Here is a 27089-nt window from a genome sequence, read left to right as displayed (position 1 = left end):
CACAGTGGAGACACCAGAGGACTCCTTAATACCCACTCTTCCTTCAGACCCAACAAGGCAAAACCATGGTCTTATTCATCCCTCATCCACCATCCTCCCCAGTTCCCCTGAAGTATTACATTACACTGTTTGCTCTGCGGGATTCCTGCACCCAGAGTGACGTACATGTCACCTGTAAATACCGCTAGGTGTTTACCGAGGCAGGCTGGGTTAACAAGGGGTCAACAGCAGCTTTCTGCACCTGCGGAGCTGAACCTGAAAAATTTCAGGGTCTTGAGACCCTGCTCCTTACTGCTGCACCACACGGCCCTGAGTCAAAAATGTAGTGAGGTAAAGGGATAGGAGAGGTGGTAATGAGAAGTGAGGAAGGTACAAGATGGAACTCAAGGAGGGTGAAAGATGCCGGGGCGAGAACAGTCATCATGCTGACGTCAGGTCACGTTGCGTGACTAAGCATTCTTTGGTGGCATGTTTAATCGATGTTTGGGAGACCATTGCTGAACCGTTGCGGAAGTCTCCGTTGAATTAAAAAACAGAAGGGCTGCAAGGAGAGGGAGGTTTGGCGGGGCGGAGAGGGGTGGAAGGAGGCGAGGGAAGGAGTGGATGGCTATTTCTGGGAGCGAATAAGTTGTGTCCGGAATGCCATCTGTTGACTCACTCCCTCGTTCCTCCTCTCTCTCCTTACCCCCTCTTTCGCTCTCCCTCTCTTTCTCTCCCTCACTGTCTTTGTCAGGAACACTTTCTCAACCTCATGCCCTCATCGCAAAAAAACTTTTCCAACCGCTGACACACAGGCGCGCTCTCTCTGTCTCAGACGATAAATTTAGCACATAGTTATCGGTCAGAGCTCCCTAAGTGCGCGTACACATATACAGAGAGAGAGAGAGGGGGAGAGGGGGAGAGGGAGAGAGAGAGGGAGACTGAGGCAAAAAAGCCATCACTCACACCCACAATATAAAAGCCAGACCTGCTGGGCATGCCCGAAGGCACACTGTAATCTGAGAGAGAGAGAGAGAGAAGGAGAGAAGAAAGGGAAGTAGAAAGAGAAGATTCATAAAAGTTTCACAGAGAGTGACAGGGTCAGGGAGGGAGACAAAGGAGAGACAGAGCAAAGCAGTGAAGTGGACACTTCAAAAGGAAGAGGCCTCAAAGACCAAGTGGATTTATATTCATTTGCATTTGACTTTTCCTGGGCTGCGTAGAGCTGTGGGCACCTCAGCCCACCTCAGAGTCTGTGAACCGCTCCCCTTCTCTCCCTGTTTTCGGACTGCCTCTGTCCTCTGCACCCCCCCGCCCCACCCCACCCCACACCCCTCCTCGTCCCTGAGCGGACTCTCGCCTGTCCACCCCCCCTTCCGTACACTCGGCCGTCGATGAGTCTGACCAACTCCTCTGCCTACCGATCGGAGCGCAGCTTCCACCAGACGTCCTCCACCAGCTCCTCCGGCAGCGGGCCCTACATGGAGAAGAGTCGGGGGATCTTCGCCAAGGATTTCGGATCTTTCGGAGGATTCGCAGGTGAGATCGCCGGGCCCGTGCCGGACTCTCTCCGCACACCGGCGGGTGTTTAGTGCCCTCACTTTGTGAGGAGACCTCTCTGCTCATGCAGGTAAGGGGGAGGCTCTTTGCTGGGCCAGGCTGCTGTGATTTTTTACTCTTGACCACTCTCGGGGATGTACTGATGTATGTGTTCTCTATGTAGGTCTTATGAACTCAGGTGTCCGCATTGTCGATAATTCACAAGGACATATTGATTTGGATGGGTGTGTGTATATACATATGTCATGAAGGTATACACATACATTGGGTGTGCATGTGCTGTCTTTATATACATATATATATATATATATATTATATATGTAGTATGTGCATGTGCAGGGGCACGGCTAGAGATTCTGGGCCCTATGACAGAACATAAAAAAAAAAAAAAAATTTTTTAAAAAACATTTTTAAAAAAAATTAACTTATATATGGTAAAAAATATTAGTGACCTCCTCCAAGGGCCCCCTGGCAATGCTGGGCCCCTAGAATCGTTACCACTTTTCCCCCCCTAACAGCGCCCATGTGCGTGTGTGTGTGTAGTCATTGCTTATCTGCGTGTCTATGTATGCTGTGTGTATGTATACAGTGTGTGTGTACATATGTTTTGTGTGTGTGTGTGTGTGTGTACGTGTGTGTACTTTGTATAGGTCTCCTCCCTATACACATTCACACTCTGCCCTCTGTGTTGACACTGAGGCCTCTCCATATCAGAGCAGTGAGTGGTTAGGGAGGAGAGAGGAGGGTATTTTGGGCCTGTGAGTGGCATGCTGAAGCGCCCGCAGAGGGAGGGGACAGGTTGGGAGGAGAGGAGGGGCGGGGGGGGAACGTCCCCCCGTGCCAGGGAATGTGTGGCGCCAGGCCCGGCCTGTGACTTCACCCATGGGGAATGACAGGAGTGACGCCCGGACGGGGGAGACGGGGCCCAACCGTTGCACGGCAACTGGGTTACACAGTCACACACAGACACGCGTGCGGGAAGAGGACGTGACACCTGCGCACGCGGGCATGAGCGACACGCACACACACTGCTGCACTGCCGAGCATCAGGGCCACGCGGATAATCACATTAGATCATACTGGGTGGACTCACAGGCAGACACCCTGCCTTTACAGTGAAACTGCATTAGCAATTGAGAGAGTGAGAGGTTAGCAAGAGGTGTGCAAATCATGCTATAGGTCAAAGGTCGGGGGAGATAATCTCAGTCAAGGCCCAGCGATTACCGGCTCTTGGATTGGTCCAGTCTGTTAAAATGACTGCAGATAAGGACAAGGTTAACCGCAACTGAAATGGTAAGACTTGCGCCCTTGGTCCCTCTGTTTCCCCAAAGGTCCATCAGGAACAGCGGGAAACATCAGGACGATGGGAGACACGTACCAGTTCACTGTGGACGTCAGCGACTTCTCCCCTGAGGACGTGATTGTCACCACCTCCAACAACCAGATAGAGGTCCGGGCAGAGAAGGTGAGCAACGCCTGCAGGCTGATGTCCAGAACTCACCTTCTGTGTGTGTGTGTGTGTGTGTGTGTGTGTGTGTGTGTGTGTGGGCGGCAGTGTGGCAGTGGTAAGGAGCAGGGTTGCTTGTATCAGTAAATGTCCAGTTGTGTAAATGGATAATATGTAAAAAAATGTAAGCTGCTCTGGATAAGAGAATCTGCTAAATGTCAATAATGTAATATGTACACATTCGTGTGTGTATGTGTGTGTGTGTGTTGGGGGGGTCTGAGCAAAAGAGAGAGAGATGGGGAGAGTAATAGGGAGAAAGAGAGAGTGAAAGATTGATAGAGAGGTAGATAGAGAGGATTCCTTGGCCACTGTGTGTGTTTTCTGCTCACTTTCTTGTACTTGTGAAAGAGGAGGTTTCCTGTGAGGCAGCGATGTTTCTTTCATTCATCCTTTGATCAACATTTATATGGAGCTCATAAGGCCCTCGTAAAGCTTACCCAACACCTTCACAGGAGTAGCATTACTGCTTCATAAAGCTTTCACGAGCAACGTGCATTTTGATGCCTTTTATATCTGATACCTATATTATGTATAAACTCCATGCATGCAAAAATGCGCCATATTGCTCTACGTCAGCTATTCCCAGAGCACACTGTTTGTTCATAACTGCTTTGTAAAATGGTAAAGGAGCCTTCCTTCAACCCTATCCACCTCTCCTCTTTCTCCTTGCCCTCTTCTTCTCCTGGGTCGCGTTCTGTCTAATTTATTCTTCCCTCCCCTGCCCCCTCCTCTCGCCGCCCCCCTGCTCCCTGCCCAGCTGGCGGCCGACGGCACAGTGATGAACACCTTCGCCCACAAGTGCCAGCTGCCTGCGGATGTGGACCCCACCTCGGTGACATCATCACTGGGCGACGGCGGTGCTCTGACCGTCAAGGCCCGCAGGCACCCAGCCAAGCACGAGCACACTCAGACTTTCCGCACCGAGATCAAGATCTGAGGGAAAATGAAGGCTCCCGCATCCTCCCTAAAGATCCACCTACATTAAGCCCCCCACCCTCCCCACTCCACCCCGCCCATCCCAACATTCCCAATGCTACCTGATGTCATTGACCTGTGTACCCCTTGCTCTTCCTCCTGCGCCTGCCTCCTCACCCTCCTGATGCCCGTGAAGCTGTCACCTATTCCCGGTTCTCTCTGCTGCAGTAGTACCCGTTCACGCTGCACCACATCATGCAGCGGGACTCGCTGTTCCCCCTGCTCCTAACCTCCCCTGTCACTCCTAGTAGCTAGCCTCTGTGCAGCTGTTCTGTTCCGAGCCCTCCCTCCCTCCATTCTCACGCAGTTGTGAGTCATTGGACATAGTGTACACATAGCTGTGTTACAAATCAGACACATGTGCACAACAATACATGCATGTGTCAAAGCAGTGTACAGAACATGCACAGATACACACAAACACATGCACATACTTGCGTGCATGCATAGATGCATGCACACACGTATGCGTGCACACACACGCGCACACACACACACACACACACAATATACACACTGTCACAGTCAGTGTGCCCCTTTGTAAATATTCTCTCTGCCAGACCTGGCAGCCGGATGTTACTACAGAGACTGTAACCAGGACACAGTATCCACACACATGCAGACAGACGGACAGACACACACACACACACACACACACACACACACACACACAAAATGGCACCTTATGGATGCTTTAGGCTTCAGCACACTAAGAATTTAATGTAGTTTTGCAAAGGAGAGTAGATGTTTTTAAAAAGCTGTGTTGTAAAAAAATAACAATAAAAATATTCTCACATTTTGAAAAAAATGCATATTTCTCTGAGGCTGAAGGTGACATTGATATTGTTACCATTGATAGTGCTCTGTGTGGGTTTTTTCTCTCTGGGATGTGTCTGTGCTGGGACAGAGAGTGCAAATGTGTGTGTGTATGTGACTTTTATATTTCAGGGTGTGTTTGTCTGTGTGAGGGGAGAGTGTTTGTCTGTAGTGTGTGTGTATGTGTGACTTTCATATTTCAGCTTGTGTTGTGTGTGTGGGAGGGCGTCTGTGTATGTGAGTGTGTGTGTGTGTGTGTGTGTGTGTGTGTGTGTGTGTGCGCATGCGTGTGTGTGTGTGCGCGTGTGTGTGTGTGTGTGTGCGTGTGTGTGTGTGTGTGTGTGTGTGTGTGTATGCGTGCGCACGCGTGTGTGTATTTAGGTCTGGTGACTCATTGTTCTCATGTGGTCTGCTCCATGTCAGCTGTCGGCCTAAGAGGAGATCAAGGACACAGTGTCTCTCTGTGAAGCCCCTTCCTCTTTTTTTACAGAGCTCCTGCTGGCCTTTTACATGATTTCCCTTTGCCACTCTTATTCATCCACAGCAGAGACAGAGCATTAACATACATCCTGAGACCTTAACACCCTGACAAATGCCTCACAAAGCTGGAGTCACAGCAACAGTGACAACGTGCTTCAAAATTGGTCTGAAAAAGCAGTTGCTTGTCATTTAGTATAAGTTAATTACTTTCATTTTTTTGTCAGAAACTGCATTCATAAAAGATCTGAACTTAAAATTTTTCATATGCAGATGAGATCTGAGGAATCATTTCTGTTGAAAATGTATGCCTATTTTTGGATTTGCTGACTTAGAAAATGTTTTACAGCTTTAATGAAGAGAGAGGCACTGATTTCCAGCTCCTGTCTAATTAGCTTAAAAGCCTGAAGCCACATTTTAGAGTTATGTACAGAAATCTTGCCAACTGATAAAGCACTATCTACTTCGACTGAAAATGTCAGCTTTTTACATTTACATTTATTTATGTTTTAAAATAAAATGTTGTAACACCTTTACCATTCAAAATAATAACTAAGCTAAAAGGAATACTACAAGGCAATATGATATGATATGTTATAATAGAAGGAGGAACTAAAGCTCAGGTTGTGTTGATGCGGTCTGCTGCTGCTAGCGGTCCCCGTGACAGTGAAAATGGCTGGAACACAGGAAAGGAAACAGGAAAGGTGAAAGAGGTGTTTGATTAAACTGATGAGGTGGAGCTGTATTACCTTCGGGGGGGGGGGGGGGGGGGGGGGGGTTGGGGGTGGCACGTGCGCTCGGCTGCGAGAATAACATCGTTGGCCGCGGTCATTTGTCACGGATGAGATGTAACTCCTTTCGATAGGTGGCATTTGAGAAAGCAATTTTGTGGCGCAGATATTCTCGGTCAGGTGAGCGCGCTTGCAGCGGTATTTAATAACCATGAAAATACAGGTGCACTCAGCAATGAAATTGTGTTAGTGAAAAAAGGCCAGAGTATCTAGCTATTGTAATCTTCTGACAGAGTGGTTCTGTAAACAAACCCAATGCATACCATTGCCTACTGTAGTAGACCAGTCATCAAAATAAGCATTTACAGAGCTGATCAGATGGGAAAGTGCATTGGTGGTAAAAAAAAAAAAAAAAATTACCTCAAAATACACTACCTATACAATCCTTTCAGGGTTCTCACAATCCTTTAAAATCCCTGAAAATATTATCTGAGAAGACTTCCCCTCCTATCTTCTGATATTTGTCTCATGTAACTGCACATGTACGTACACACACATCCCACACTCTAATCTTCCATAGGAAGGATTTGATCTTGGTGCGAAACAAATTTGCCCTTTGAATGTGCGCAATTTTTCACAGGATTCTACGGTAAAATCCTACAGTAATTGGATCGCCGTCTCATCTCCGGCAGACAGCGCTCGCTAAAAGTCCCTCTCACTGGCGTTCCTGCACGCACGTATGCTGGAGCGCTTCCACCTGCAGGGAGGGATGGTGGCTCGTATGTGCCCTGTATTGTTCCTACCTTTGTCCAGGCTGACTCCTGTGTTTGCCATCAGGATGGCTACACCTCCTCTCCCTCCTCTGCACGGTTCTGTCACGGTATTAGGTCATCCGTTAGATCTGTTACTGGATTTGGCCGCCTCACCAAATAAAGCAGCTAAGATATGATTGCCTGATCCTGTCCAATATTGCAGTCATCTGCAGCATTCTCACCAAGCTATACAGACTGTTTTCTCGTTCACGTGTAAGCATTCCACAGTGAGACTGGTAGCTCTCCACGCTGTGTAAGATCAAACCTACTTTACCTCTATAACACAGATTGCTGATTTTCATTTGTTTTGTGATTAGTGTGATATTTTGTAATTCCTTTGACTGATATGAGAGGTACAGGCCTGTTGGCGCAGTATCCCAGGAATACCCGAAAACTCTGAGTGAACTGTTGCGTTTTGCGGTTCGCAGCACAGGTGCTCGTGCCTGTAACCGGCTTTGCTGCACCGTTCACTGTGTCTCAGCAATGGGTTTGAGATCTTCCCTGAGGGACTGTCTGTGGTTATGATTTTAACAAGCACATCTCAGCTGCAGCTGATGTGGACAGCATCCTGGGCATGGCTCTATGCAGATCCACTGCCATGAACAGAACATGCAGACAGACAGCCACATAGACACACAGACACACACACATAGCAACGTACTTTTTGTTTTAGTTGCTTTTAATCACACACTATTTTCCTTTTCCATTGCCTTGGTCAAAAGTAAAATCAACCCCCAGATGTTCGCAAACCACATTGTCCCTCCCTACCCCTCTGGCAGGTAAATTGGGAATGGAAATGTCTGACCCATGTATGATTATTATAATAACTGTTATAATAATAACACTTATGTCTGTCTCTCAGGGCCAATTAAAACGACTTTAGCAGGGGTGTAAACCTTTACTTAAGGCCAGTTGAACAGCCATTCCAGTTCCATTATAGAATTCAGTGGTCTAGTGGTCTAAACTGGAGGCGGAGGTCATTTTAATTGGTCCCCCTGCTCTATACTTACTTGAGTGTGTGTGCTCATAGGGAACTATGCTATGTCTCTGAAGGAAAACCCTTTCAAGTCTGTGGTAAGGAGGTTTTGCATGAGGACCCAGAGGAGAAGGGCCAAAGATCCACACCATCTCCCTTTGGGAAACTACAGAGTCACTGTTTGCTCCTGCACTTGCAACCATGTTTTTGTGAATGTGGTTATTTCTTGCCGCCTGTCTGTGTGGATTTATAAGTGTGTTCATTTTCTTACTTAATTACACGGCGGATGGCTTTACCCTGGGTGATTTTTTTATTTGTACAAATGGAAATTTATTAAATCAATTCATGTTAAGTGCCTTGCTCAAAGACACAGCAGTGTGTGTGTGTGTGTGTGTGTGTGTGTGCACGTGTTTATGTGTGCATGCATGTATGTGTGTGTGAGGTCTGTAGCAAAGCCTCTGTCCATGTTCTGTAGTCATTATTCACTCATCCATCACAAGTATTGCGTGCCAAGTCCAAATTCTCATTTTTCCACTATCCAACAAAGCATGCTGTATGAAGAAGAGAGGAATTGCTGTCACTGTCTCCCTCTAGTGGACAATGGCTATTAGTGCACCACATGGCATTTGTGTATCGCATCTTTGCTTTCCTTTCCTTCTAGCTTGCCATTTGCTTCTTTTCTCCCTACCATACCTCTCCTCCTCTGTCATGGCATTGACTCCCCTTACCTTTACCTCCTTTTGATATCACTCTCTCCTTGATTCATCTTTCATCCGTCTCTCACCCTTTCCTCAAAGGAGACACTGTTTTTCTCGGACTTATGTGATCAAGCAGGTGTGCACATGGAGGTGGGCGGGGGGGCGGTAGAGCGGCTCTAGAGAATCCGAGCCCCAATCCCAAATGTCTAAGGGGACGTTGTTGTCACAGTTACCACCATTGTTATCGCTATGGCTGCAGAGGCCCCTCACCGTCAATGTTATCACTGAGGCCACAGAGTTTACTGTGCTGTGAGACAGGGGAGAAGACTGTGAGGAGAGTAGATGCTTTGGGGGTCTGGTGGGGGGTTGGGGAGAAGTTAAAGTAAAGAAGCAGACACCAAAAGGGGGTGGGGATGAGAGGGAAAGGAGTCGGAGTGACAGCATCACTGTACCCTAAGGGAGGGTAGGAATATAGCTGGCTGTTGCTGGTGAGGACGGTGATGGCAGCAAGGTCAATGTCGTCACGGTCACCGTTGATGATGCTGTCACCCGGGCAACCGGGGCCATAAGAGGTCAGACAGTTCCGTGAACTGTGAGAGAAGGAGAGAAGGTAATGAAGGAGGATGACATCAAGGAAAGGCAGAACGGATGAGGGGTGAGACAGAGAGAGAGAGGCCAGATGGTGAAGGGTTGATAGCATGGAAAGGGAAGTAAAAATGGGCTGGCAGCTAAGTGGGCAGGCAGACAAAGGATGAGTACAGGGGGAGATCACAGTAGAATGAAAAGGAGGGAGAAACAGGCTTCTCTTTCTCTATGCTTGCCTGTGATTGAAACATTTCTCCCCTTATGGTGCAGTCGGGTGCTGCGTCAGTGTCCTCAGATGAAATACACACTCTAAAAGCTGAGATAACAAAAGGGGAGAGGGTGCAGTAGGCAGGTGAGTGTGACATACACACACAAATAGCGCAATCCACCCACATAAAAAGAGACGCTGAAGAAAGATGGAGCCAAGAGACAAAGTGAATAGTTAATAATAGCCCAGTGCTGCCTGTTCTCTGACCCAAAGGGTCATGTCCTCAGCTATTCAATGGGCCAGCATTGACCTTCGAAAGGCAATATGACTCGGTCTAGATGTCTAGTGAAGTTCAGCTTTACCGACACAGGCTTTCCAAGAAAAGGGTGCACAGAAAACCCTTGCTCATTTTATTAGTGCAACAAATGCATTTCTATGTTAACGTGTGTTGGGCATATTCCCCTGTGTCACTCCTGCCAGACCCCTGCAACTGGACCCTGCGCCTGTTTCAGACGCCAATCATCCGGCCCAGCAGTGTGCAGCCACATGGCCCAGGTGCCTGCCATGTTATGGGGGGGGGGGGGGGGGGGCAGCTTCTCCTAGCATTACGGGGACACGCCCGCTTGGCTAAACACAAAGCAGGACATCCTGGCAGGGGAAGTGGGAGTCAGAGAGGAGGAAGGCAGAAGGTTTGACTATATATGAGTCACACATACAGCATCAGGGGGCGAGTTTGATCTTGGACTGGTGGAGATGGGGAATAGCAGTCAGGCTGAAGGGAAAGTGAGAGAAAGTTTAAGAATTAATCAAGCATAATAACATAAACCGATTTAACATAATAATACCATGGAGAGTTCACTACATGAATTCCCAGTAGGAACTCATATTATCGCTCTATAACAGCTTTTCAAAAATGCCTCAATGAAACCAGGCATTTTTATAAACTATGTTAAGGATGACACAGTTTGGATAAACCAATTGTATGTTATTTTTTTCTGTAAACATGTTTGTTTTTACACAATAGAAAAATAAAGGACTGCATATGTATTAACCATAAATGTACTGTTGGAAAAATAGCGTTAGGCTATCCCTAACTATGTGCAAATATACGTCTGTGCACTGCGTGCTCTCATATAAATATTTTAAATGAAAAGAGCGGTACTGAAAGTTTAGCTATCGTTTCTAATCTATAGGCTAACACAACGTGCGTGTCAGTACGCAGCTGATAAGACCGGCTCCGCCACTTTTACAGCGATCTTCACTAACTGCCGCACACTGCATACAATTGTGGCCATTCACCTCCGTGTGGAGCTGTCGCGTTTTGATTGGTCGACTACATACAATTCGCCTGTATAGGGTCAATGGTACTGACACATGACTCGGTCTTCTAGAAAAGCTCACCGTGAACCTTTCTGCTTATATTCCTAAAGTCATATATCACACGATCACGAGAATCAGTGGAATTATATTTCAACCCCTCGCATGTTCAAATCCTGCGCGACTTCTCACTTTACGGCAATGTCGGTTGTCATGGTATATGAGCCCGTCGTATGATCCTGGAACGTGATTGGATGAGAAGTCCAAGTTGAAAGGTGACGCTGATAGCGCTGACGTCGCGCTAACAGGAAAGATGGCGGTGGAAGGAGTGTGTGTCAAGGGCCGATCAAGTAATGGGTCCAGATTTAATAGACGGACTGTATGTGGGGCTAATAACAAAGCGCCAAGGTCCGAAGGCAGTTTTCTCTTCTTTCTCTGCGTGGTTTTAGGAACACTGAATGTTGCATTGGCCGATGGGAAGACTCTAGTTCTGTTGGACAACCTGAACATCAGAGACACCCATTCAATTTTCTTCCGCAGTTTAACCGGTGAGTTGACGACTCCTTAGCCCGTCGGTTTGACAGTTTATAACAGATAATGCATTTAATGTGTGCAAGTTACAGAAAAACGCTGAACAGTAGCTTTCCTGCATTTGAAATGATCTTGGCTAGCTAACATATCTCACGTTAGACTTAGTTTGTTAGTCAGCGTGATTCAACCTAAGAAATAAAAAAGTTAGTGATGGAATATTAGGAAATTGTCTTTTTAGATTGCTGACTTGATGAGTTCCTTGAGCCAGTCGTATTATGCGCGTCAGCTAGATAATTTGAAAATATTTTACTGACGTGACCTGAGGCCCTTAGAATAATTTTTTCCTGGACTGGTTTCCATGCAGCCCTATTGTTGAATGATAGTAGATCGCCCGGTCCAAAATTATGACGAGCTAAGTGTTTAAAATGATCACGTAAGTGCATGTCTTTGAATTTATATTGATATTTTGTTTTCTGCACTGATATTGAACTCTCACACTTTCAGATCGAGGATTCGACTTAACATTCAAGACCGCCGACGATCCCAGTCTCTCCCTAATAAAATATGGGCAGTTCCTCTATGACCATCTCATCATTTTCTCCCCCTCTGTGGAAGGTAAGTTTGTGAACGGAGCGAAGCTCAAGTTTTGGCTTTGTTCTGTTGTATATGGGCATGCAGTACTGTCCGAACGTGAAGCGTTCTAATTCAACGCCGTGCCTTCCATTGTGGTTGACAGAGCAGACTTAGTAACAGTAACAGTTAATTGTCATTTCTCTCATTAAAGTTGTGTGTGTGCATTGTTGTTCTGGTTACGGTTAGTGATTATATGACAACTGGTGTGTGCTATTCTGCAGTGATTCTTAACTGGTTCCTGTCTCTTTTTTTCCAGACTTTGGGGGTAACATCAATGTGGAGACCATCACCTCCTTCATTGATGGTGGAGGAAACGTCCTCGTTGCCGCCAGTTCAGATATCGGTAAGACTCAGACTTCTGAAAAACCTCATCAAAGAGAGCATTCCTTTTCTGATTTCTTGTCAGCTTTGGCTTGCAGATTGTGGGCATTTATTGAATTGGGAAAGAAGTTGCTCATTTTAGCTGGGCTGAGTGTGTGTTTGTGCACGCTTGGACTGGAACCATTTTGAACTTGTCTGACTTCCCTTTCTACCTCACTCCCTTCCCTATTTCAGGTGACCCCCTGAGAGAGCTGGGCAGTGAGTGCGGCATTGAGTTTGATGAGGAGAAGACTGCCGTCATTGACCATCACAACTATGACATTTCGGACCCAGGCGAGGTTGGTGTTTGACCCAGACCTTTGGGTCTCAGTTGCTGATTACCTTAACACAGCTATAGCTTTCGGCATGGATGAATGCAAATTGAAAGAGTTTGTTAAAGTTGTTTTTCTGTCCTGCTCCTGTCCCCTGTCTCCCTCTCTAGCACACTCTAATTGTTGCGGACCCAGAGAACCTGCTGAAAGCTCCTACCATTGTTGGAAAGCCCACAGGGAAGCCCATCCTCTTCAAGGGTGTAGGGTGAGTCTCTTGCCTCTAATGCACCCCAGTTTCTTTTCACAGACATTTAAAAACAAGGCCCTCAATAAAAACTTACAAAACAACAGAATATGCATGTGTGTGTTTGTTTTTTTGTGTCTGTGTGCCATGGTGGTGAACACCATGTTGAATTTTGAAATTTTATCTGGATTGCTGAAAGGAAGTGTCCAAAGCAATGTGCCTTACCTTTAAAAGTGATGCAGAGGTGCATGCTGGGATGAATAAGCCTCTTTGAACCTGCACTAGAGTATGGATGCTTAGAGTTTTCTCTCTTTCTCTGCCACAGTATGGTGGCAGACCCTGATAACCCCCTGGTCCTGGACATCCTGACCGGTTCCTCCACCTCCTACTCCTTCTTTCCTGACCGGGCCATCACTCAGGTGATTCACGTGTGGATGTCACAGGGCAGTAGTGTGGTTTAGTGGTTAAGGAACAAGGTTTGTAATCCAAAGTTGCAGGTTTGAATCCATGGTGGGGCACTGCTGCGTTGCTTTTTGTCAAGGTACCAGAATGGCCTCAATAGATATCCAGCTGTGTAAATAGTCAACATGTAGCGGTTATAGGTCATCTAATTTGTTGTGGATAAAAGTGTCTGCTGAGCCACTGGAATGTGATGTAGTGATTATTAATGGCATGTCTGGCATCTCTGTATTAGGAGCATGTATCTGATTATCTGTGGGCTGTGATTTAAGTATGAACACTCCTGTTTCCACTGACCCTGTCATGCTGTTTGACTCTTGATAATCTACTCTAGCCCCTCAGAGGGAAACAGACAGCTTCTATAAGGTTTCTTTGTTCTTACTGCTGACTACCACTGGCAAATGATCTGTTATGTATTTTACCATATTTGTTCTGTGTTGCTGGAGTGCTGTGATGAGGCTGTATTATGTGAGACTGTGGTGAAGCTGTGTTACACTGTATCATATTGCCATAAATGTACAGCTTATCTGAAGCCCTTGTTTAACGTGAAGAGCACAGTATGTAAGGATGTGTGTAACAGTAGGTCTCTCTCCCGCCACAGTACCCCCACGCAGTGGGGAAGAACACCCTGCTGATCGCGGGGCTCCAGGCCAGGAACAACGCGCGCGTCGTCTTCAGTGGCTCCCTGCACTTCTTCAGCGACGCCTTCTTTAACTCCCCCGTCCAGAAGGCCACGCCCGGCTCCCAGAGGTAACCACTCTACAGACCTGCACCTGCTCGCCTGATCAGTGCTGCGCCCCTGTGCCCCTAGGGGGAGCTTTACGTGACTGAGCTGATGGGAAGACGAGTCTACAGCTTGTGCACGAACAGTGTGCTTGTGATTATATGGGGCTGTGCTATTCTTAAAATGCTGTGGCGTGGTGTACTGGTGCTGTACTTCCGTTGTACCCTCGGCAAGGTGCTTCTTAAGTGCTCAGCTGCATAAATGATTAAACATGTAAAAATTGTAAGCTATGTAAGCCACTTTGGATAAGAGCACCTGCTAAGGAAAAAATTGTAATGTAACATTCCTAAAATCCTGTGGGTGGCTCAGATGAACCACACTTTGTAAAGGTCAATGAATTTCATAGTATAATCTCCTAGAATGGTCACCTCCCATCAGAAGGGGTTTTTTTGATACACATATTCCATTTATGCTTTATATTCATTGTGTTGACTCCAGTCTACTCTTCCTTTAAAAATCTTTGATGTAAAACGTTTACTGTGGGATTAAATGCACCGACTTTAAGAGACTGTCCCCTGCAGACACTCACAGACTGGCAACATGGAGCTGGCCGAGGCCCTGTCCCGCTGGGTGTTCAAGGAGGAGGGCGTCCTGCGAGTGGGGGCTGTCACCCATCACCCTGTTGGGGAGACCACGCCCCCAGCCGCCTACACCATCACCGACCTCGTGGTGAGTTGTATGGCCTCTTAAAAACTATTTAATAGGCTCTAACTTCACATTTTGTATCTGTCTGTGTTGCACTGTCTATTGGTTGCACTGGATGTCTTCTCCTCTCTTGTGGTGCAAGAGGAGTGAGCAGGGCTTCCCGGAGTCCTTAAGAGCTGGGCTGTAGATTTGTGACTTATCTGTACCAATTAAAAGACATTACTGTCCATAGGAAGACACAATTGGTGGTTGAACCAATTCTGATTGGTTCAGAGCAGGGAGTCACTTGACAGCATGTGACAACTCCAGCCATTACTGTCCTGCCTCTGGCGCTCAGTCCTTCTATGTGCCTTGTATCTCCAGGAGTACAGCATCGTGATTGAGAAGCTGTCAGAGGGCCGCTGGGTTCCCTTCGATGGAGATGACATACAGCTGGAGTTTGTCAGGATTGACCCCTTCGTCCGGACTTACCTGAAGAAGAACGGTACGCGGGGCCTTCGTGTCCATGTTGAACAGAGCATATAGAAACTGCACAGCACGAATCATCTTCCGTCCTGTAGTGACAGCATTTTCGGAAGATGAGATATCTCCATTTCTTAAAAGACACACAGATTTTGTGTTTTCGCCTTTGTTTGACACATGCAAATGAATCCCTTTGGTAACATGCAGGCTGCACTGGAATGCAGTAAGTATTTGTCGGTCCCTGGCAACCAGATAATAACTATAAATAATTAACTGATATAAATGTCCCCAAATCCTTTGGTTTTTGTGATCAGCCATTCTGTAGTATGTGATGAATGATCAGTTGTTAGAGCCAAGATGTTAGTATGTGCCTCTTCATCTCTACAGGTGGAAAGTACAGTGTCCAGTTCAAGCTGCCTGATGTGTATGGAGTGTTCCAGTTCAAGGTGGATTACAACCGGCTAGGCTACACACATCTCTACTCTTCTACTCAGGTAAACATGTCTTAAGAACCATCCAAGTGACTGACATTACTGTATCTTCCTTTGCAAATCTGTGAATAGTAATCACCTTAAGGGATGAAAACGGTGGATGGACAGGCACATATCGACATGGCTAATGACCCTCTCCCCCCCCCCCCTCCCTCTCCCTCTCCCTCTCCCTCTCCCTCTCCCTCTCCCTCTCCCTCTCCCTCTCCCTCTCCCTCTCCCTCTCTCTCTCTCTCCCCCTCTCTCTCCCTCTCTCTCCCCCTCTCTCTCCCTCTCTCTCCCTCTCTCTCTCCCTCTCTCTTGCGCGCTCTCTCGCTCTCTGTCTCCCTCTCTCCCTCTCTCTCCCTCTCTCCCTCTCGCTGTGCAGGTGTCAGTGCGCCCCCTGCAGCACACGCAGTACGAGCGCTTCATCCCCTCAGCGTACCCCTACTACGCCAGCGTCTTCTCCATGATGGCCGGGCTCTTCATCTTCAGCATCGTCTTCCTCCACATGAAGGAGAAGGAGAAGTCCGAGTAAGGGCCGGGAGACGGGGATGATGAGCGGAAGGCGAAACGGAGGGAAGGAGAGGAGCGTGCGGAGCAGCAGGAGGGGAGGACGTGGGCTGGGGGGGAGAGCGATGGACAGAAGGAGAGAACTGTAGCGAATCGGCTGACAGCTTGAGGGAGCAGAACAGGAATGAAAAAAACAAAGATCACTTGTCCTTTTGTACATGTGGCTGTTTTTTTTTTGTTTGTTTTTTTTGTGGGGTGGAGGACGATCCAGGAGGGTTATTTAAGTCACTGTCTTCTCATTCTTTTTAAATTTGATGATCAAGTTGAATCCAGGGCTGAAGAAAATGGGGAGGAAAATGCACTGTTTTATTTTTGTAGCGTCTGAAGATTGCTGTGGTGATCCATTGCACAAGATCAGGGTGTAGCATGTTTGCTATCATGTTGGTATGTATTTTTTCTATGTAATGGCCCTCGTTCATTTTTTTTTTTTACTCATACAAATAATAAAACACAATAAAATGTTGACATTCCACCCCACCCCCAAAACGGAGCATTTGTGTGGTTATGTTGTCTGCATATAGTTGTCATTATCAAGGTATCACTTGTCTACACACACACGACTGTTACAAAATCTTGTGCATGCATTGCAGCCAGTTGGTAAGCATTTTTGCAAGCTAAATCACTACATTTTTTATTTTGAGTTGGTGAGAGACAGGTCACTATTTTCTGCCAAATGTATGTCGACAAAGCCTATTTCAACAGCAATTTGTTGACTGCTGTGTGTATGTATGGTTTTTCTTCCAAACCTGTGGCATGTGGCTTAAGCACTCTGATTACATAACGTGATCTGATTTAGGTGTGTCACATTTGGACATTTCTCATCAGAACATTTTGTATATTGCAAAACTAATATGTGCAGCTGTGAGCATTTGCTGATCTGTGGGAAAACCCAGGAGATTGGGTAATTAAGTAATTTAAATCACTAAGCAAAAGTTATACCAAACATGTCCATTCAAGCACAGGAAGGGTTCCCTAGTTTTACTGCATCTATGTTTCCAATCATACAATTATGTCTGAAAACTGCTTGAAAAAATTTTCTCTTGGTGATGAGTATTTATGAAATAAAAACATCAGTGTCTCGTTTTAGTGGTACAACACCATCCGAGAACATGGCCTTTGAGTATACTTTTAAAATGGCCTAGGAAATTGATTTTTTTCAGTATTGAGCTTTGGATGTAATTTGGATTTTAACATTTCACCAGAGTGCAGGACAAAGCCTGGATAAAATGTAAATCGATCCTCAGCGTAATAGTGGTCAAAACAGTATTTTTAATGATACAGTCAGGACTATTCGAACAGGAGAAAACGTAATTTTATTACTCTGATTTCTTTTCAGTGGATGCTATTAAGCCGATTGGTGTATGAAAGGAACGTGTAAACATCGAAACATTGTTTTCCTATATTTGCGTAAATAAACTATGTTCGTCAAAAACACATCCCTGAGGTGTTAAACCTCAGAACAGAGCGGCACGTTGGGTACTTTCCCGATGTTTCGCGACCGTACTTCACAGCCGTGCACGACAATTATGGCACATGTAGCAGCAACTAATCTCATTTACGGCAGTGTGGCATCGTCGAGGAAGTGTAGAGCGAGCCGAAGGAAAAAAAGGACTGTTTTGCTTTTCTTTTGCTGTACGAGACTTTCCGTTTCGTGTGTGAGCCTGTTTTTGACTCTTTAAAGCAGTGGACGGGAACAAACTAAGAAGAAGCTCCTTATCACCAGAGTCGTGTGGGATTTGGAGATATCAGCTCGCTAGCTAGCTATAAAGCTGGCCAAACTAAACAGAAAAGCTTAGCTAGCTAGTTGGAGAAGCGACGCCTGTCCGCGGGTTAAAGTGACAGATCATACCCGAAAGCGCAATGCTGGTGACCGTTTTCTGCGCTCCGAGAGACCGCCCGGAAATAACATTTTCCTTGGAAGTGTCACCAGAGCTCGAAGTGAGGGACTTTGTGGCTCTGTGCGAATTAGAATCTGGAATACCGGCTGGAGAGATACAGGTGAACCTGAAAAACTAAACCGGTAGCTCGCTAGCGAGCTAGTTAGCCTCCTAATGTTAGCTAGCTAGCTAATGTTAGCTAGCCACCTAGCTTGCCAACGAGTCTATAATAATAGCTATGGTACACGGCTATACGAACACTATATTTAGTTAGCTAGTCTAGCAAGATGAGTGATAGTGATAGCAAGCACGATTCCGTCTTCATTCGGCAACTAGAGTAGCTATAACATTTACAACACTGAGAATTATGTTTACAGTACTAGTGTGGGTGTATGTCGGATGAAAGAAGATAGAATATTGCTAGGTAGCTAGCTCACAATACCCGTTTGACGGTAGCTAGCTAGCTGACTGCTTGGAGCTCAAACCATTGAATGGAGTGACTGCAGTGTGTGGTTTTGAACTCACCCACGTAGGCAGAGATGCAGTTCAGTTCTAAACAATACACTGATCACGCATAGCTAAGCTTGGTAGGTTACTATTTGTTTTTTTAAGTCTATCCACGCCCTGCACCATACAGATAGCTAGCTATCTACCTTCAATACCAATTGCATACAGTACATGTGGTTTTCCCCCACGGTTCGCAGTTGTATCCATGTAACTTGTAGATTTAATGTGTTGTTGTCATCTTAAGAACAACAGTGGAGGTTTGGGAAAACACTGGTTTGCTTTTTACGCGTGACATTTCGTTTAGAGTATAGTCACCTGTTCTATTCCTATCAGCCCAGGCCAGGTACAATCGTGCCATTGAATTATATTATTCGTTCTGCTAATAGAAATAAGGAAAGGACCCGTGTAAAGCAAAGTTTATGCGGCTGGCGACGGCCTGGGCTGTTGTGAACTCTTAATCCACCTTGATTCGTGTGCGATCTCTTGAACCACAGATTACGAAAACCCAGGTTACACGGGCGACTTCTGTTTATCAGCGTGGATAAGATGTGCTAAGTATAGATAATGTCCACACATGCGTACACTGTAAACTATCCACTTGTAATGTATAGGTGGAACTTTTTTGTTGTTAGCATTTACTACTACATAGGTATTAACATTTTTCAGGTATATACTGTAAGAGACAGGCTCTGGTCTGCCTCTTTTAATTGGAAAGATTTTTTAAAAAATGGCAGCAATTGTAAAAGTAATTTCTATCAGTAGTTTCATTTTTGTTATGTTTACGTTAAGTAAGAATAGTTTTCCGAACCTAACTTGGGGTTCTTGTTTTGTGTGCAAGGAATATCATAGTTATGTCACTGTTGTGAAAACACTGACCGGACACTAATTAAGTTTCATAGTTCTATACTTAAGATGGTGTCTTAGATGGTGTCCAGCAAAGTTTGAGGCCCTCAAATTGATCAAATTGAGAGTTGAATGACGTTCATTGGTCAGGCTGAGAGTATCTATTGTGTACGGTTACACTGAACTGTTGGATCAGGTCAGCTGTTCAGAATTTTCTTTACTTATTATTTGACTACCATTTAATTCTATGGTGCTTAAGGCGTGATGAGTAAATATCTTAAGTCAATATTTGCAAGACTTACTGGTGACTCGCTTGAACAAGTGCATCAGAAGCTTCGCGTCTGGCAGAGTAGATATTTTTGTGTTACAGTCTTGTTCCCTGTCCCCCGGCCCTCAGATATCCTACGCGGAGCAGCCCCTGCAGGACCCCACCCGAACGCTGGGGGCGTACGGCCTGAAGGATGGGGACGTTGTGGTGCTAAGACAGGCAGAGAGACGGCCACCCCCTCAGCCGGCCTTCCCAGGTATCGCAGTACCCACTGCCTCGTCCACTTGTCCGCGAGTCCGCTGGTCGGATCACAAGTTCACCTTTCTCTCGAGACGCTAGCTGTAGCTTTATAAAGGGCAGAAATGTTGTAATGTGATGCTTCTGTCGTCCTCCTCCTTTCACGCCGCTCTCCTCTCCGCTGCCATGCTTTCCATCTTCGCATCTCTCTCATTTCGCCCGTCGTCACGTTTCGGTTTCTGGTTCTCCCATAATCCCACCCTCCACTTTCGCTTTCCTCAGTCTTTTCCAGCCCTTTTCCCTCCACGTTACTCTCCTCTTTTTTCTGTCTCTCCCTTCCCATGTGTGTCCACACCCTGCATTTGTCTCCGCCTTCCTCTCGGAGTTGTTCCAGTTAGGAGTGTCCGGCAGGATAAATAAATAATGAAGAGGAAGTAACCCTCCCCTCCCCTCGTTCGCCCGCTCTCTCTCTCCCAGGACTCCCCCGCATTGACTTCAGCTCCATCACAGTCCCCGGCACCTCCTCTGGCCGACCGTCTGCCTCGCAGCAGCGGCAAAACCAAAGTTTGGCTCAGCAGCAGCAGCAGCAGCAGCAGCAGCAGCAGCAGCAGCGGTCCCCTCTCCCACCCACGCCCCCTTCCCTCTCAGGCTCCGCCTCCTCCCCGCAGGGACTGGACGACCCCTCGCTCCTCCGCGACATGCTGCTGGCCAATCCGCACGAGCTGTCGCTGCTGAAGGAAAGGAACCCGCCACTGGCCGAGGCCCTGCTGAGTGGAGACTTAGGTGAGCACTGTGTGTGTGTGTGCGTGCGTGTGCGTGCGTGTGCGTGCGTGTGTGTGTGTGTGTGTGTGTGTGGCCTCAAGCACACTGGGTGCTGTAGCAGAAGTTGACCCCTAGCTCAGTTGAGTGGAATCTCTGGGGTACCAAGTGGCTCAGTCAACAAGGTGTTCGTTTGGAGTGCAGGTGGAACTCTACAGCCTGGGTTCCAAACCACCCTCATCACTTGCCGATAACAACTGGGATCCCACAGCAGGACATTTGCACTCACATTTTTGTCATTTAGTAGACACTCTTATCTAGAGTGAGCTTCAAAATGGGAGTATATAAAGTTGCAGGAATTGACTTTGTTCCGCCATGGTACGGGTGGGTAGCCAGGGCTTCCTCTTCTCATAGCTGTCAGGCACCTTGTGATTCATTTGGTTCCTGCAAGCTGCTGAGATGCTCGGTAGATTAGTGCCCATCCTCCAGTGAGGGCCTACTCCACTGTAGCGCACTGTGCGACTTTCAAATTGAAAAACAGCCATTGGCTGCAAGACTGCAGAGGTTATCACAGATTATGCGGTGAGATGAGCCCGGTCGGCAGTTTGCTATTTTAAAAAGCAGGGTTGCGTAAAGGGGGGAAAAGCGTAAAAACTGACTGTAATGAGTGGATGGGCATGTGCACATTGTGAGACCTGCGTAAAGGGCGCTCCCCCCCTCCCCCTCCCTGCAGAGCGCTTCACTAAGGTGTTGGTGGAGCAGCAGCAGGAGAGGGCACGCAGAGAGCAGGAGAGGATCCGGCTGCTGACCGCAGACCCCTTCGACCTGGAGGCCCAGGCCAAGATCGAGGAGGACATCAGGTACGCACGCACGCACGCGGTCACAGCACGGTCAGAACAGAGGCTCCTGGGGTATGCTTCATTTGGTGCGCGTACCTTTTTCACTTAAGTAAAGGAAAATTTGCCTCATTTTGTCTGGGTAAATTCAGACCGTCTGATGGCTTCCAGAATGTGTCAATTTATGACTCTTCCGCGTCGCCCTGGATACAGCCATCTGTTAGCTAAAGAAGTAGTGTGGTTCATATTAAAACCACATAGCCACCAAGGGATGGGGTCAGTACATAGCGTTATGCATTCATCTATTATTCAACAGTGTGAGCGCACATACTCCAGCTCACCTCAGCCATGCACTGACTCATTAGCAGTTAATATTACGGGGTGTGTTTTTTAAATCTCAGGCAGCACAACATTGAAGAGAACATGACGATCGCCATGGAGGAGGCCCCAGAGAGCTTCGGCCAGGTGGTCATGCTCTACATCAACTGCAAAGTCAACGGCCACCCCGTCAAGGCTTTCGTCGACTCAGGTGACAGACCCCACTCATTTCTGTGTTTGTGTGCCTGTGTAACATGTTAAATATACAGTACTCCGTGTGACATGTTAAGTATATAGTACATGTATATAAAGTCAGGGAACCAATAAAATAGTAAATAAATGTACATTAAAAGCAAAAAAAATACAGTGCAGAAATGAGCACTGAGTGCAACCTATATATAAGCTGGAAAGTAGAAAATTGAGAACTACAGGACATGTGCAACCAGAAAAGATGTGCAAAAAAAAAAAAAAAACCCAGAGATGTGCACAAACCATAGTATCTATTTACAGAGTGATGGGGTTTATTGCCCAATGGTATTATTAAACAGTCTGACCACAGTTGGGATGAATGACCTGCGGTACCGCTCCTTCTTACACCGTGGGTGAAGCGGTCTCTCACTGAAAGAGCTGCTCAGGGCCACCACAGTCTCACGCAGGGGGTGGGAGGTGTTGTCCATGATGGATGCCAGTTTGGATAGCATCCTCCTCTCACCCACCTCCTCCACAGAGTCCAGTGGAGAGTCTAGGACAGAGCTTGCTCTCCTGGTCAGCTTGTCCAGTCTCTTCATGTCCCTGTCCGTACAGCCCCCTCCCCAACAGACCACGGCGTAAAAGATGGCTGAGGCCACCACCGTGTCATAGAAGGTCCTGAGGAGAGCCCTGCACACTCCAAAGGACCTAGAGTTAGTTGTCTGCTTGTCCTCCATCCAGTCTGACTAAAAACCTTCTTTCCTCCTCCCTGACTTCACCTATCTGTCTGCACTGTTGTTCTTCTTCCCCGTCTCTCTCCTTCCTTCCATCTCCCTGCCCCCTCCCCCTCTTTCTGTTTCTCCCTCTGTCTCTCTGTCTCTCCATGCCCCCTCTCCCTCTCTTTCTCTTTCACTCCTTTCTCCTCCCCCATCCCCCCCCCCTCTCTCTTTCTCCTCTCTGGCGGTGTCTCTCTCTCTCTTCTGTCCCCCCTCCCTCTCCCAGGCGCCCAGATGACGATCATGAGCCAGGCCTGCGCGGAGCGCTGCAACATCATGCGCCTGGTGGACCGGCGGTGGGCGGGCATCGCCAAGGGCGTGGGCACCCAGAAGATCATCGGCAGGGTGCACTTAGGTGCGTTCACTCTCCCGTTCCCTGTCCCCCTGACATCAATACTGATTCTACCACCTACCGAAGCAGTAGCAGTTTCATTTGGTTTGTGTCACCTTATTTCAAATGACTGAGAAAATGTACATGAACATCAGGAAATAGGTGTTGCGCGTTGACTATACTTTAGCCCCAAGTAAGCTCTGCCAGGCTGTATGGAATTGCAGTGCCTTAAAGTCATTTTAAGCTGCTTTTGTTCGACAGGCGGCTGCCTGTATTTTAGCCTACGTAGCAGTGTCTGCATCGGGTTCTCAGACCGAGCAGCCAGAGTTTCACACCCGCTCCGTTCTGCAGTCTTTGTGTGGCTGTGCAGCTTTGAACCGTGTGTTGCTCTGTGTGTGGGGCGTGTTCAGCCCAGGTGCAGATCGAGGGGGACTTCCTGCCCTGCTCCTTCTCCATCCTTGAGGACCAGCCCATGGACATGCTGCTGGGGCTGGACATGCTGAAGAGACATCAGGTCTGTCCCCCCTTCCCCTCGTCCGCATCACTATCGCATCACCTCTGTTAAAACGATCCCTGGTTGAATCGCGCTAGAGTTGTGGTTGCATTTTATACTAGCGTGCCCCTAGCCTGTGTGTCTGTGATCTACACCCCGCGATTTACCTTTAGCTGTGTTCCCACTGACTCTGCCCCCCCCCCTCCATCCACCCCGAAACTCCCACAGTGCTCCATCGACCTGAAGAAGAGCGTGCTGCTGATCGGGACGACGGGCTCCGAGACGCGCTTCCTCCCCGAGGCGGAGCTCCCGGAGTGCGCCCGGCTGGCGTACGGGGCGGACAGCCGCGAGGACACCCGGCCGGAGGAGATCGCCGACCGCGAGCTGGCCGAGGCGCTGCAGAGATCCGTACAGGAGAGCGGTGAGAGAGGAGGGGGCAGCGGCAGCAGGGAGGCCAGGGGGGTTGAGTCAGGACAGAGAGAGAGAGAGAGAGAGAGGGGAGGGGACATGCAGGATAGGGATTGGACAAGAGAGGGCACAGAGGGGGGGTCTGCACAGCGGTGGTCTCAGAACAGGAAGTGTGAAGAACAATGATATCTGGAGGGGGGGGGGGGGGGGGGGGGGGGGGGGTGGAGATACGATTTGAGAGTGAGAGGGAGAAAGAGAAAGAGAGAGCCATCCGGAGGACATAACCGAGTGCACGACTGCATGTGTAATGTGTTTTTGCTCACTTGCTGTTAGCCTTGTCGATGCAAGCTCTCCCGCTGGTCCCGGATCAGTTTTCAGTCACATGCTCACTGCATGACGTCACCCGTTCCACATGCACTGAGGTGTGCTTATATAGCAAGCTCATTTGCGCAAGCACCGGATATGGTGCCGAGGCCGAAGAGAGTAAAGGAAAAACCAACAACAAAAGGAAACGCCAGAACTGCTACTGATTAGATATCTGGAATCTCGTTCTGTTTTAGTGTAGTTTTCCTTCTCAGTTGGAGCATGTGTAATGTGGCATGATATTATGGTAAGTTATAATAGATTCTGTGCTTCATTACTCCTGTTCACATACAAAACTGCCCTGACACTGTTTGGATCATGTATGTTTCCTCTGATTTTTAAATACGATCCAGTGCTCAAAATAAGACTGCATTTCTTTAGCAGATGAATTTAGCCCTGCCATATTACACCTGCAGGTCATGTGACACAACTGCCCTGGGGGGGGGGGGTGCTAAGGTCAAAGTTCACGTATCACCCCCCTCCCTCACCACACACACACACACACACACACAGTTGGAAGTCCTGCCTTGCATTGTGCATGCCATGTGTGTGGGTGCTAACTCTCTGCCTCTTGCGTGATGTGTGTGTGTGTGTGTGTGTGTGTGCTGTGTGTTTCTGTGTGTGTGTCGTGTGTCCTAACCCTGAGCAGAGCAACACTGATGCATGTGGACAGACAGCTGGAGAGGGGCCCGCCAAGCAGGTACTGCAGCTCCTTAAATGAGAGCAAACGAAAAAATAAAGGTCACTGAGGTTCCGTGTCCGTTTGACCGTCTGGCTAATGCAGCCACTGTAGGCTTTAGACGCCAGCGGGACTGATACCCCAGTAAATCCTACTTAGGTAAAGATTATCTCGGACTGAAGTTATTGCTAAGAAGGATGATGGAATTATGAGTAATCCTGTGTTGGTAGCATTTCTTATAGTGTTTGGGCAATTATTTTATGAATTCCATCATTCATTGCAGGTTAATACCAATTAATATGTGCAAAAGTAACTAAGGCCTACATCTCGCATACTGAAACGTGATGGAAGCGTGTAAATTCTTAAAAGTGTATAGAAATTTAAAATTCTCAAGAAGTAGATCGCTGAATATTACTTCTCCATCTCAATTTGTGATGTGATGATCATTGAAAAATACAGGTTGCTTTTTGCATGGTTGTGCTTTAATTCTCATGCATGTGGACACACTTCAAGGCTACAGCTCAAAGGCATGGGGCTGGTGCCGTTGACTGATCTGTTGATCATGTACTCCACAGATACTGAAGATGGACGAACTACCTCACCACCAGTCCCGCCATACCCCTTGTTCACACCCCCCGGAAGGACCCCCGTGTCCTCTTCATCCCCCGCCCACTCCCGGAACCCGGCCTTGGACCGGTCCAAGTCCGCCCCAGCCTCCCTGCGCCAGCCCCTGCCAGAGGGGACAGCTGCATCAGGGTCCAGCCAAAGCCAGCCTCCCTTCCAGGGCCTCCCTGGGCCGGAACCACCAGCCCTTGCCACCCTGGAGACTGCTGACCCGGAAGCTATTTCCCAGGCCCCGCCTCACCACCCAGATGCCCCGCCCTCTCCTTTCCCGACCCCACCCTCCCCGGGCCTCTCTGTGCCTCCTCCGGAAGGTGCTGCCTCTTTGAATACAGGCGCTGGCGAAAGCCACACACCCATAGCCATGGAAGTGGGCGCGGTCGCCGGGGAGGAGGAAGGGACTGATTCTGTCAAACCCTCCGTACTCCCCGGCCCAGGCCTTTCCGCTCAGCAGGCGGGGCAGGAACCGGACGAGGGCAACACAGCCGATGCCAAAAACGCAGCCGTGAGCATTTCGGGAGACCCCTCCGTGCAGCAGAGCGAGGAGGAGACGGGAGTGGGCGTGGAGATGGAGGGCGTCTGCCTCCCGCCCGATGCCAAACTCGACAGTGACCTCAGCCTTGCCCCCAAGCCCGCCCCCGATTCCGGTTCCCCCGCCGCTGACGCCTGGGGCACGCCCCGTCCGGAGAGGGACCAGCCGGAGGGGGAGCGGCAGCCAAATTTCGACAGCATCCCCTCCCTAGCCGCCGCCCTGAAGGAGCTGCACGAGCTGCTGGTGTCCAACAGCCGCATGCTGTCCTGGGAACAGAGCTCCGCCCCCTCGTCGTCCTGCAGGGAGGACGCGGACGGAGTGGACAGCGGTCCCGTCGCACAGTCTCAATCCCAAACCGTCTCCAACGCGATCAGCGCTGTACACGAGTCCGCAGATCCTCACCCCGCCGTCTCCGAAGACCCCTCCACCCGAGAGGGGAGCGAAGATCGCAGAGAAGTGGAGGTGGAGGCGAGGGAGGGGGAGGAGGAGGCGCGGCGTCCAGTCGAGTTGAGGGAAAGCGAGGCGGGTGGGAAGGTGGAGGAGGGTGGGGGGGTGAGGTGCAGGTCGGAAGTGGAGGCGGCGTCCCCGCCCCAGGTTAGCCTGGAGATTCGGGAGCCCCCCGAGGGCAAGCAGGGGAGGGGCGTGGCTGACGGGCGGGCCGCTGGCCCCGACCTACCCCACCCCCCTCGCTTCCCGATGGAGGGGCCCTCTCCGATGGAGGTGGCCCCCCAAAGCACGCCTGCGCCTGCCAACGAGGACTCCGACGCCCCTCCGCGTGCCGCTCCTCCTCCCCCCCCGGACGCCCTGCCCCCTCCCTCCCACTCCGCCCCTGCCCCCTCCCCTCCGGACCCTCCCATCAGCCGTTTCCCGGCCGCACACATCCAGAGGATCCAGGCGGCGGGGTTCTCAGCCGGGGAGGCCGCCGAGGCTCTGGAGCAGGTCCAGGGCCACGTGGAACTGGCGCTACTCATGCTGCTGGCC

General features: G+C 48.7%; 3 protein-coding genes across 3 annotated transcripts; all 3 read left to right on the top strand.

The window, feature by feature from the left end:
* Positions 1 to 889: 889 nt before the first annotated feature.
* On the top strand, positions 890 to 4488 carry LOC118779367 (heat shock protein beta-7-like). Its single transcript, XM_036531437.1, has 3 exons — positions 890 to 1518; positions 2871 to 3004; positions 3804 to 4488. The coding sequence occupies exons 1-3, from the start codon at positions 1374 to 1376 to the stop codon at positions 3981 to 3983; spliced, it is 459 nt and encodes a 152-aa protein (XP_036387330.1). The 5' UTR covers positions 890 to 1373; the 3' UTR covers positions 3984 to 4488.
* A 6453-nt stretch (positions 4489 to 10941) lies between these two features.
* On the top strand, positions 10942 to 16513 carry LOC118779310 (dolichyl-diphosphooligosaccharide--protein glycosyltransferase 48 kDa subunit). Its single transcript, XM_036531354.1, has 11 exons — positions 10942 to 11189; positions 11677 to 11787; positions 12062 to 12148; positions 12361 to 12464; positions 12608 to 12702; positions 13007 to 13100; positions 13742 to 13890; positions 14446 to 14593; positions 14933 to 15053; positions 15419 to 15525; positions 15887 to 16513. Exons 1-11 carry the CDS (start codon positions 10955 to 10957, stop codon positions 16034 to 16036), a joined length of 1401 nt encoding a protein of 466 aa, XP_036387247.1. The 5' UTR covers positions 10942 to 10954; the 3' UTR covers positions 16037 to 16513.
* A 1154-nt stretch (positions 16514 to 17667) lies between these two features.
* On the top strand, positions 17668 to 25562 carry ddi2 (DNA-damage inducible protein 2). Its single transcript, XM_036532000.1, has 10 exons — positions 17668 to 18069; positions 19696 to 19822; positions 20281 to 20586; positions 21296 to 21422; positions 21800 to 21927; positions 22908 to 23036; positions 23423 to 23526; positions 23734 to 23926; positions 24926 to 24976; positions 25531 to 25562. Exons 1-9 carry the CDS (start codon positions 17932 to 17934, stop codon positions 24934 to 24936), a joined length of 1263 nt encoding a protein of 420 aa, XP_036387893.1. The 5' UTR covers positions 17668 to 17931; the 3' UTR covers positions 24937 to 24976; positions 25531 to 25562.
* Positions 25563 to 27089: the final 1527 nt, after the last annotated feature.

This window comes from Megalops cyprinoides, chromosome 6, assembly GCF_013368585.1.
Source record: "Megalops cyprinoides isolate fMegCyp1 chromosome 6, fMegCyp1.pri, whole genome shotgun sequence".
Taxonomy (NCBI): domain Eukaryota; kingdom Metazoa; phylum Chordata; class Actinopteri; order Elopiformes; family Megalopidae; genus Megalops; species Megalops cyprinoides.
The sequence above is the reverse complement of the archived record's forward strand: the minus strand, read 5'-3'. Positions and strand labels throughout refer to the sequence as shown.

Coding starts and splice junctions, on each gene's coding strand:
- LOC118779367 (XM_036531437.1), top strand. CDS start 1,374: ATGAGTCTGACCAACTCCTCTGCCTACCGATCGGAGCGCAGCTTCCAC. Junction 1,519..2,870: donor ATCTTTCGGAGGATTCGCAG/GTGAGATCGCCG, acceptor GTTTCCCCAAAG/GTCCATCAGGAACAGCGGGA. Junction 3,005..3,803: donor TAGAGGTCCGGGCAGAGAAG/GTGAGCAACGCC, acceptor CTCCCTGCCCAG/CTGGCGGCCGACGGCACAGT.
- LOC118779310 (XM_036531354.1), top strand. CDS start 10,955: ATGGCGGTGGAAGGAGTGTGTGTCAAGGGCCGATCAAGTAATGGGTCC. Junction 12,149..12,360: donor TGCCGCCAGTTCAGATATCG/GTAAGACTCAGA, acceptor TCCCTATTTCAG/GTGACCCCCTGAGAGAGCTG. Junction 14,594..14,932: donor ACACCATCACCGACCTCGTG/GTGAGTTGTATG, acceptor TTGTATCTCCAG/GAGTACAGCATCGTGATTGA.
- ddi2 (XM_036532000.1), top strand. CDS start 17,932: ATGCTGGTGACCGTTTTCTGCGCTCCGAGAGACCGCCCGGAAATAACA. Junction 21,423..21,799: donor AAGATCGAGGAGGACATCAG/GTACGCACGCAC, acceptor TTTAAATCTCAG/GCAGCACAACATTGAAGAGA. Junction 23,527..23,733: donor ACATGCTGAAGAGACATCAG/GTCTGTCCCCCC, acceptor AAACTCCCACAG/TGCTCCATCGACCTGAAGAA.